General features: G+C 36.6%; 1 protein-coding gene across 1 annotated transcript in view; it reads right to left on the reverse strand.

Annotated features, from left to right (window-relative positions):
• The window catches only part of ZPLD1 (zona pellucida like domain containing 1), a 35,998-nt gene extending 25,004 nt beyond the window's left edge, over positions 1-10,994 (reverse strand). Inside the window, exon 1 of the mRNA XM_019648337.1 lies at positions 10,886-10,994. Coding sequence (XP_019503882.1) covers positions 10,886-10,991 — 106 coding nt within the window. The 5' untranslated portion in view covers positions 10,992-10,994. The remainder of the gene's footprint in view (positions 1-10,885) is intronic.
• Positions 10,995-11,443: the final 449 nt, after the last annotated feature.

Below are 11,443 nucleotides of genomic sequence, written 5' to 3' on the forward strand. Positions count from 1 at the left end.
TGAGGGGGGACAAATGTTTCTTCAAGATGCCAATGGGCAATTTCTGCCAAAAGTAGAGAAAAATTTTTTCAGGGATACTGAATAATAGTTGCTCTCAACAACTAAATTTTTTGAGCCTTCTGATTGTCCAACCACTGGCCTGAATTGTGACATCCTTTTGAACAATACTCAGGTATTAAACAACCCAATGAGTACAAGCTGGCAACAACAACAAAAAATCGATGAATAAATACCTTTAGGTGTTTTTTTAGTGTTTTGTGTTTAAAGATACTACTAATATTCAAAATGGCAAGCCTGCTTACAGAGCTTATGTAGAGTTACGTTGTCAAAATGGCAGTTTTTCCCCTGATATTTTAGCCAAGCTAAGCTATTCATAGAAATGTTTAAAATACAAATTTAATTGAATTCAAGTTAAAATAAAGAAATGTCCTGCATTCTTCTCACCCAGCAATCAGGCAATGAGTTTGTCTCAGGTTTTCTAAAATTATGCCAATTTTAAACATCCTTTCACCCTGTCAACCATCTATCTCATTAAGTATAAAAATGTGTTCTGATTTGGGGTTCATAGAACATGGTAACTATATAAATGGGAGTAAAGAGGGGATGGATCCAATTCTATAGAGGTGAATAAACATATCACTTTACTTCTTTATCCATAATAAGGTTCCTCTGCTAGAACACCTAACTACACTTTTCCTTTTAGACATAATTACTGACAATATACTTGCAGCATAACATTAACATATCTAACAAGTATACCAAACTGCTTTTTCTCAGCAATTTCCTACTCAATTGGCTTAAATCCAGTGACATCCAAATGAGGCTAAAGATTCCTAGCTTCTGATAGGCTGAATGATTTTCATCTTATGTCAATACTGTTAAGTTTGAGACCTGCATTTCCTTTCACTAGTGTCAGGATGTTTATTTTAACATTTTCTAAATTATTACCTGGTATAATAAGGGCACAAATCAGTGCAATTATTCAAGTAATTTACATGCACATATTCTGCAAACAAACAAACATGGCAACACCCCAAAACTGGGCTGTCAACCTGCACTCAAACTATTGTACAGTGGTTCAAAATGTTCTTTCACCATTGATCTAAAAAAGTAAAAAATCTGTATGAAAAGCAATTCTCAGGGTCAGTGTATAACATAACAACAACCAAAAAAAAAAAATGGGTGGGATACACAGGAACAGGAATTGAAAACACAAAATCAGTTTTACACAAGCTAGAGGCTATTGGTTCTATTTATTTTCAAGACCGAAACTACATGCCAATTCATGTCAACAAAGCATTACAAAGAAAGCCTTTATTGTATACATATTATGGGTCAGTCTCTGTACTGGACTCTGAAGATAAAGATGCTAGCAAGACTTCTTTACTTCAAGATGCTTATGGTTGAGTAGAAGAGACAAGAAAAGCAGACAATTACAACACAACCTGATACTGCTAGGTACAGGTTTGTATGCCGTGTTATATACAGCCATGTCTTGGTAGGGCAGAGGTGTTTGAACTGAAACTTCGGTTTCTAGCTTTAGTAACTAAGGGGAATATTCTCTGAAATAAAGAATAGAGGAAGGAAAGAGATGATGAGCTTAATTTTTGAGAGGCTGAGATACATATGGTATATTCAAGCAGAAATGTACAGCACATAATAGGAAATATGAGTGTAATATTTGGAGATAGAAAAAAGTAAAAAATTATAAATTTGAAAAATCACCGATTACTCAACATATCAATAACAAACAACAATAATAGATGAAATACTCATGACAGTATTCAAGAAAGAAGAAAAATAGGCTGAGAACAGAACAATAAGAGCTAAGTTGTCCTTTAATGAGACTTTCTCTCATTTCCCCAGTGGAATATAATCATTCTCTTGTGTTCTATCTCACATCACTTTAGCAGTGAGTCTTCCATATTGCTTTCATTATATCTGGGAGTGTGTTTTTGCTTTCCCATTAAATTATGCCCTCATTGAAAGCTCTGGATTTTCCCAGAGTGCTTAAGAAATACTCAGCAAATGTTTATTCAAATATACTTAATTCAATTCTTTCACAAACAGCATGCATGGCTTCTAGCTTTTTAATATCAAGATCAAAGATTCACAGACAAAGAAAACATGTGCACAGTTAATAGGGGTTCATCCTGACTGTTCATCTAGAACTCGTATTTCCTATCTGTACTCTGCCAAATGCCTGAGATGATTCCTGCTGGCAGAGTTTTAGACAAACATCAAAATTGTTCACGTCAGATGCTTCTGACTTCCAATTGAGAAAATTCAACCTATTAAATAATATGAGTAGGAAGCATTTCTGTTACTTGTTTAGGTATTTAACTTTTTTAAATGCATTAATCTTGGAGACTAATTATCCTGCCTCATTATTAATAATGAATTAAAAGAAACATTTCCCCTTAATAGTGATAGATTTGCTGACCCCTGTTGTCATTAATAGCAAGCAAGTGAATGACAGCCACCTGGGGTTGGCATAAACACTGGAATCATCACATAGAGCTAGCACAACTTCATGAGCAGCCTGTTCTAACCAATACTTATTATACCTTACAGTGTATACAAGTATGTGTTACCAGCGAATCTTATTAAAAGGTAGATTTTGATTCAGTAGACCTGGGTGGGGCCCAGTTTGTGCATTTCTCATAAGCTCCCAGGTGATGCCAGTCTCTTAACCAATTGAGCTTCTAGTCACAAGTATATATTTTAACTGGGCGTGCTTACAAGAAGTTTGTATGAAAGAGGGGAGAAGGGGGAAAGAGGGAAAGAGAGAGAGAGAGAGAGAGAGAGAGAGAGAGAGAGAGAGAGAGAGAGAGGATTTTGAAGGAGATGGATGTGTGTCTGACTCCTTTGTCTGAGGAACTAACTGGTTTTGAATCTCAATGAAAAACGTTTGTGAAAAGTTTTGTGAGACTGAGCCCAAGTAAATCTAGTTTAGTGCTCAGTTGCAATGCGTGAAACAAAATTGGAAATAGGATTTGACTTCTCCTACCTGCACTTCTAGCCCATTCCACAAACCACAGCAGTTTAATAACTGAAGCAGGACAGTTCACCTCAAATGGCAACTGTGCCCCGGGCACTCTCTGACACTATGGGAAGGGACAGGGTTGATGATGGGTGAGTCTGTTGTTAGCGGCTGGAGGCTCTGTGCAGTTCAGATGCAGATATTCCTGTGACTATGACTGCACCTGTATCCATGGGCTGGTTTATATCTTAATAGTAGCATTGGTTTAAAATTGATAGTATGAACCAAAATCTTTTCAATATAGTCGAAGGAGTCTTCAGCATGCTGAAGATCGCAATGCTTTGTAGTGCCATAGAAGCCTCACCTGGAAATAATTTCTTTCCTGGATTTTGGTAGGTATTCCAAAACAAATTTATACCTTTTGAGCAGATTATAAGAGTAATTTATATATCTTTTCCATTTCTATCTCTGAAAAATGAGAATAGTAAGATTTGGCACAACAAAGAATTGCTTAGAGAAATGATTCTATATGTGCTGCCTTAATTCATTTTTTTAAAGTTACTTTTTCTCTTAAGTTTTTATACAATATTGAGGTTTTGTTGCTAAAAGAGCAAGAAGTCCTAAAGGAGTATTGCTATTTCATCTACACAAAATACAGGCAGCTGATGAAGAATTTAAAGTGGATTAGGAATTTAAGTTTCCTCTCTATATTGAAGGGGTTTCTTGCCACTAGTTCTTCATATGTTTCTCGTTAGCAAAAGGAAGCTGTCATTTTCAGGGCTCTGAAAATTCATATACCATCTGAGGCAAACAGCAAACTTATGTTCACACTTGCTTCTCCAAACCAGAAGAGTTTGGTCATCTCTTTCAGAAAGAAAAACGCCTGTGGATTTTACTTACACAAGCACAGGAAGTGAAATATTCATGCAATAAAGAACTTCGTTATTAAAATAAAGAAGGGTCGGGCCTGGCTTATTCAGTCACTGAACTTGCTGACTAATTGCCCCTCTTGCCACTGCACTTGATCACTGTACGTTAATCAGATGTGATCCCAGTCTCTGCTGGGATCAGTTCTTCTGCCTCATCTGGGGTCATAATTGCAGCCACAGTCACCAAGCAGAAAGCAGGCATCCTTTTACTACTTGACAGACCACAAAAAAACTACTACTGTGTAGGAAGACAGGAGAATTGGCCTTTCTTATCTACACAGAGGGCGACAATACATTCTTTCCCTGGGATAATTATTCCATTAACCACTCTGACATTGTCGTGGGGCCCAGAACAATGCAATAGTTAAGCAAAGCCTAACACAAGATTAGACAGTTCATTTTACTTGACCCACGCATAAATTTTATAAATTAAATAGGTGATTCCCTATTTTATTTCCTGTGGAACACTAGTGTTCATTGAAATATTAATAAATATTACTGGGAAAAAAAGATTTCCTTAGTCAAAAAGATCCTGAAAAGGCTAAACAAATTTCTCTACCTTATGTTTTTTATAATTCCTTAATGTGTTTTTTTCCACTGTGATTCTCCATTTACACACCATTTTTTTTCTTTCAGTTTTATTGAGATATAATTGACATACTACACTGTATAAGTTTAGGTGTACAGCATAATAACTTACATATATTATGAAATGACTACCAAAATAAGTTTAGTTAATATCCATCATCTCATTGATTAAAAAAAAATGTTTTTTTCCTTCTGATTAAGAACCTTTAGAATTTACCCTCCGCAATTTTCAAACATACTAAACAGCCGTGTTAGCTATAATCATCATGTACATTACATCTCCAGTACTTAGTTATTGTACAACTGGAAGTTTGTACCTTTCAATCATTTTTATCCAATTCTCTTACCCCCCACTCCCACCTCTGGTAACCACAAATCTGATCTCTTTTTTGATGAGTTTAGGGTGTTTTATTGCTTGTTACTTTGTTTTTAAGATTCCACACATAAATGGGATCATATAGTATTTGTCTATTTGTCTTTCTCTGTCTGACTTTTTCCACTTAGCAAGTTGCCCTCAAGGTCCATTATGCTGTCACAAATGGTAGGATTTCCTTCTTTTTATAGCTGAACAGTATTACATTGTATGTATGTGTATAGATCTCACAACTTCTGTATCCATTTATCTGTTGATGCAGATAAACAACACTTAGGTTGTTTCCATGTCTCGGTTATTTTAAATAATGCTGCAATGAAGATGGGGGTGCAGGTATCTCTTTGACATAGTGATTTTATTTCCTTCAAATATACACACAGAAGTAGAATTGCTGGGTCATAGGTAGTTTTATTTTTAAGTTTTTGAGGGCCCTCCATACTGTTTTCCACATTGGCTGCACCAATTCGTATTCCTACTAACAGTTCACAAGGGTTTCCTTTTCTCTACATCTTTGCCAGCATTTGTTATCTCTTATCTTTTTGATGATAGCCATTCTAACAGGTATAAAATGAGATCTCACTGTGGTTTTGATTTGTACTTCCCTGACAATTAATGATGTTGAACATATTTTCACATGTGCATCATATTTTCACATGTTCATCATCTAGATGTCTTCTTTGGAAAAATAAAATGTCTACTCAGGTTTTTTGCCCACTTTTTAATTGGATTATTTGTTTTGTTTTTGTATACATCATTTTTAAAACTTAGTATTCAAAGTTCACTTTAAGGCATCATGGTTTAATGGAAATAATCCTAGATTTTTCTTTTTAATCTCTATCAATTGCTAGCTTTGCGACATTAAACAAATTCTAATCCAATTTCCCCATCATAAAATGAGGATTAAAAATGGTTTGTAGGGCTGGCCGAGTGGCGTGTTGGTTAAGAGCTGGCTTGGGATGCCAGCTCTGAGCAGCAGGACCCTGGTTCGGATCCCACATGGGGGCCAGTGACACTGCCCTCTACAGCTAAGATGGTGAACAACAGCTCTACCTGGAGCTGGGCTGCTGTGAGTCACTGGGGATGGCATAGGCTGCAGCCCCTGCTGCAATGGGCTGCCATAAGCTACCATGTGTGGCTGGCAGCCAGTGCGAGCGGCTGGCAGCCAGCATGAGCTGCCAAGAGCCGCCGTGAGCGGCATCAGGAGACTGGCGACCGATCTGCCTCAGTTGGGAAGAGCACAATGATCACAATAACAACATGGGCCAGTGAAGCAACAACATCCTCCACAACTAGACTGAAGAACAAAATGACAGCAACTTGTCTGTTCCCCTCCCCCAATTCCCCAATAATAGCTTTAAAAAAATGGTTTGTAGGTTTGTTGTAATAAATAAAAGAGGGAACTATGTAATGTGTCTAGCAAGCAATATGTAGAACCTACTGTTTTCTTCCTTACCAGTGTTATTTTAAATAGAATACAAAATAGCAAGTTACGTAACACTGACTTACATTTAGTTTCCCATGACTGGTTAGGTCACCATAAAACAGTGCCAGGCCCCAAAGTTTCTGATGTCATAAACCTAATCTCTCCTTGATTGTGCCTCTATAATTAAAGACTTCTTTAGGGGTCTGAGTTTAGGCTAACTCTCATATACGAACATCTTCCCCGCAAAAGAGAGCTAGTTCCAGAAGGTTTCCACCAGTCATAGAGATCAAATGCATTTATCTGTATGTTTCACTCTGGCCAAATAATTCCTTGGTTTCCCTAAAAGTCTACTATGGTTTGAGTTTTATTCTAGTTTTATTCTAGGATGAGCACAACTATAACGTCAGTGGGGCATTCCCTGCTATTCCCTGCTATTAGCTTGGACAGCCAAGAGTTAACTACCTTAAAATTAAATGGTATCCCTTTAAATTTGAAATGAGTTAGACCATGATGTTTCCCTTGGCTCAAGGATAAATGCCATGGAAATTAAAGAAAATAGTTCTAATGTCATGAAACAGCAAAGGTCAGATAGGGTGAGATGATTACTCTCATCATTATTAACATTACTTTGCATTTAAATAGTCCCTCTCCTTTGCCAGACTCATTCTCATTCTACACTATTGCTTAGTGTCTGAGCAGCACGTGAGCTGCTGGTGACATCAAGGTTGATCTTCATATGGAAGTGAACGAAAGCCAAGAGGGGCGTGAGCAATTAACCTTTAGGCTTTATTTGCTCACTCTGGTCTTCTTTTGCAAACAACCTGCAAAAATGGGCTTACTTGAAAATAATACCCATGAAAACTTAAAGCCTCTCCTGGAACTTCTGATTTATCTGGATTTCAGATTTTTTTTTTAATATAAATTTTAAATGGCAACAGAGTGTGTGTGTGTGTGTGGGGGGGGGCATGGTGTATGAGTGAGTATGCATGTGTAAGTTTGGATATTTATTGTCCAAGCCAGACAGTACTAAAAGTGCTAACCCTCCCTTTCTTAGATTATTTATGTCAGAAAACTTATAATTGTAAGTACTTTCTCGTCTCCTTGAAATGTATGTAAATCCTGTGGAAAACTAGACAGGTCTTTTGTCTGCTTTATGACCCAGAAATGTTTTTCTCAAGGATCTAGGAACCATCTCCTGGAAATGTACACCTCAAGGAAGATAGCACCCCTATCTCATAGTTTTGGTGGGAGGGTGAGAGCCTAACTTCCGGGGGAGCCTTGTTCCAAATTGCAAAAGTACCTCCTTTCATAAAGATATGGGAATTTTATTTTTCCCCTGGATAAACCAATATGCTAACACGATTACCAAGTAAGTATAGGATAAACTATTTGTGATAAATAATGCTGTCAAGTCTTCTTACTTGAGGACTAGTTATTATTTATCTTGAAAACATATCTGTAGTGGGTGGCATCTGCTTGGCTATATAAAAGAGTGAGATTTCTTTCTGCTTTTGCAACCTCCTAATGGATTGCCTACGATGAGCATCACATTCTGGTTTAATGCTTACTCAAGGATAAAAGTGTTTTCCTCTCTACTATCTTTGTGGAGAGGATTTCTGTATTGGGAGGTTTTGTTTTTAATTATGTTTTTCTAACACATGACTGTGCTTTCCATTGGAATAATAGACTCAAGAAAATAATAGAATATATTGTCAGTTGTTCTTAACCATAAATATATATTGGACTCATCTGCATATTCAGAGATTCTGACACTATATATTTGGGGTGAAGTAGTGGAGTCCATACTTTTAACAGCTATCCCAGGTGATTATGATGCCTGTGATAGTGGGTGCCATTGTAAATAAATGTTTTAACATAGTTTTTTTAATTTACCATATGAAAATTTCTTTCTTTTGCTGTCCTAGTCACTTCCTGACTCATTTACATGTTTTGTTTAGTTTTACAAATATATAACTACAACATCAGCTAGATCCTCTCTGCTAAGCAATCTTTTTATATTTTGTCCTTCTTGTTAATCCATAACAGAGTAAGGCTTGACTGCCTTTCCCAAGCCCTGGCCAGGCCCCTGAACCCTCATTCTCATGAGGGCCTCTGCCTCCCAGTACACTGAGGAGATGAAGACCATTAGCATCTCTCAACTCCTCTGCCTGTGTCTTTCATTTCTCCTTCTCTCCTAAATCAGAGAAACAGCAACCATTTTTCCTAGGCTACACTCTGCCACCTATACCTTTGATCGCTTCCATATTTTCTTTCCTCTTTACTTCATTTATTTCTTTATTAGTACCCCCAATCTCTGGATGCTTTCCCTTTACTCATTTACACCCAGGTGTCTCTAGTCTTCTAATGCAAAAATCATCTTTTTCATTTAAATAGCTGGCTCAGGTTACACCTCTTTCCTTCACCACCAAAGTTGTCTAACAGTCCTTGTTCACATACCTTCCAGTTTCCTATCCCCTAGTTCTTGCTCACTTACTGCACAGGGATGTAAGTCTCACCTAGCTATTTTCAGTTTCAACAACTCTCCTCACACCCAGGTCCATGTTTCCTACTACTGGACAGAGGCTGCCACTCAAAGTTCTAAAAGCACCTCGAACTCATTATTTCCAAACTCAAACTTTCTTTCTAAAACACGCAAGTGCTTATACTTTTGGTGTCGGTTAACATTATCAACATCCAGTTTTCCAAGTTCAAAACATCCTCTAGTCTTCCCTTCTCTCACCTCCCAAATCACACCAGCCCTACAGTGCTGGTAAGTCCACCACAAACTAGCTCTTATAGCTGTCTCCTTCTGCTCCCACTGTTCTGCCTTCATGATATTCCTCTTTGACTTTAGTCTCTTCTAAAGTGATTCCATCTTTCATGCTTTTCCAATGTCTACTTTCTAAAGTAAAATGTGACCTTGTCAAACCCTTAAAAAGATATGTTTAAATAGACTCAATGGTCTTTCACTACCTATAAAACAAAGACAAAATACTTTTATTACACAAATAACACAAAATATTCTTGCCAAAACAATCGAACCTAAATTTACTCAAACCTCTAGCTCTAATTAGTTTACAAGACATAAGAAAAAGAGCAACATGGTAAATGACATATCAGAGTTGCAGTCAACCAAATCCAGAATGTCAGAGTTCCACAAAAAAACGACCAATTATGTAAAGAGATAAATAGCATCTTAGAAAAGCAAAGGACAGAGAACAACTGTTTTAAATTAAAATCGACTTAAGACACATGTAAACAAATGTGGATGACTTAGAGGCAAATTGGCTGAGCATTAGATGATATTAAGGAATTATTGTTAAGTTTATTAGATGTGTACATGAAGTGTAATGATTTTTAAGCTCTTTTTCATTATATATGCATAGGAATTTATTTTAAAATATTCCAGAGATGGGGGTGGTAAGAAGAAGAGGAAGATGAAACAAAATTTATAAATGTTGATAACTGATGAAGCTGATAATCAGGATGAGTGCTCTTTTTTCCAATCTCTATTTCTGTATGTATTTGAAATTTTCCAAATTAAAAATGTAAACAAATTTTTTAAAAAATCATTTCAGGTATTCAAAACCATTAACAACCCTGCCTTAGCTTACCTTCCTAGACTTACCTTTAGACATTCCCCATCCTGACCTCTTTATCTTACTTAACCTGCCAAGCACTTGCATCCTAGGTCTGGGCTCATGAAGACATTCCTCCTCTCCTTGGTCTTTAGCCTGGAGCAAGCCAGATTACTTCTCTTCAGATAAACTGGAAATCTCATATCAACTACTTAACAACCTACTGACTGCTGTATGCAGGTATGCTGTTGCCCCGCATGCTCTGAATAGAGGAGTTCTGGCAGGTTTGGAGAATGTAAAACGTGGCAGAAGGTATTTGGGTTTACATGGCAGACTTCAAAAAGTAGTTTCAGATTTTTTAACCTTTATTTTTAAAAGGTCAAACTATGGTTCTATAACTTCATTGGATATGAAATGATGAATTTTAAATGAATCACTGAATTACTTCTCTTTGAGTGCAGATTTTAGGAACCTGTGGAATATGTCTATCAATACGGTCAAAATCTCATGTCTGTCACTATATTAATGGGTTGCTGTGAAATGCATGTTGACGCTGGCCTTGTACTTTAGTGGTGACAAACATTTTACTGAAATAGTATTTTTTGAGTATTGCATATTTCACAATCATTTCCTTAAGTGTTATTCCTAAATAAATTTATTAGCATATAACACCAGTTTTAAAAGTCTGAATTAACATATGAGGGGGAAAAAGGCATCAATTAGAAGAATTTGAATGAAATTAGCCTCTCCAAATTTTACAACCCACTAGTCAATATTTTTCACAGCTGTGGGCAGCCATTATAATAATATTAACTATGATGAACACTTTGTATGTTAATGTGAATATAAATTACAACTCCAAAGAAATGTCTTTTGTCATTTGCCATTAGTTAACATCCACTTAATACAGAGGGATACCCCTTATTTTTCATATGTATTTAAATGATTTACTTTTCAAACATAATCACTTTTTCCAGATACCATTAGAGAAAAGATTAGGCTCCAACTTACCAGGAAATCTACTGTGGAGATTGGCATCACAGTTGTAGCCATTGAACTGAGCAGATCCCGGAAGCACTCTAATTGTTAGAAGCAACAGCAACCGTATCCGTTCCATTGTAAAACCTAGAAAACAAGTTAGTCATCATGTGCACATCCCCAGCTGTCACTCTTTCTTGCTGGAAAGACTGAGGCTGACCCCAGTTCACAGTTGGATAGGCAGGCAGTCAACATCCACACAGTCAAACCTCATTAAAACAAAGGATTATGAGAAATAATTATCAGCAAAGAGGCAGAGATTTTGGTCACAATATTTCAAAATTATTTTCATTTTTTGGCTTCAGTTTACTAAGGGTGACAAAGCCAAGCTTTTGCAATGGAAGAGCTAAGGTATAAGTCATAAAATTTAGAAAAGAATAATTCTTTATTATAAAGAGGAAGAACTCAAACCAAGTATTTGTCAGAGTAGAACAGCATAGCTAGGCAGACTGACCAATTTGGAGACAATGCTACACTTGAAAATAACAATATACATAAAGGCAGAGGAATTTAACACTTGATATTTGATTC

The sequence above is a fragment of the Hipposideros armiger genome, unplaced genomic scaffold, assembly GCF_001890085.2.
Source record: "Hipposideros armiger isolate ML-2016 unplaced genomic scaffold, ASM189008v1 scaffold_125, whole genome shotgun sequence".
NCBI lineage: Eukaryota > Metazoa > Chordata > Mammalia > Chiroptera > Hipposideridae > Hipposideros > Hipposideros armiger.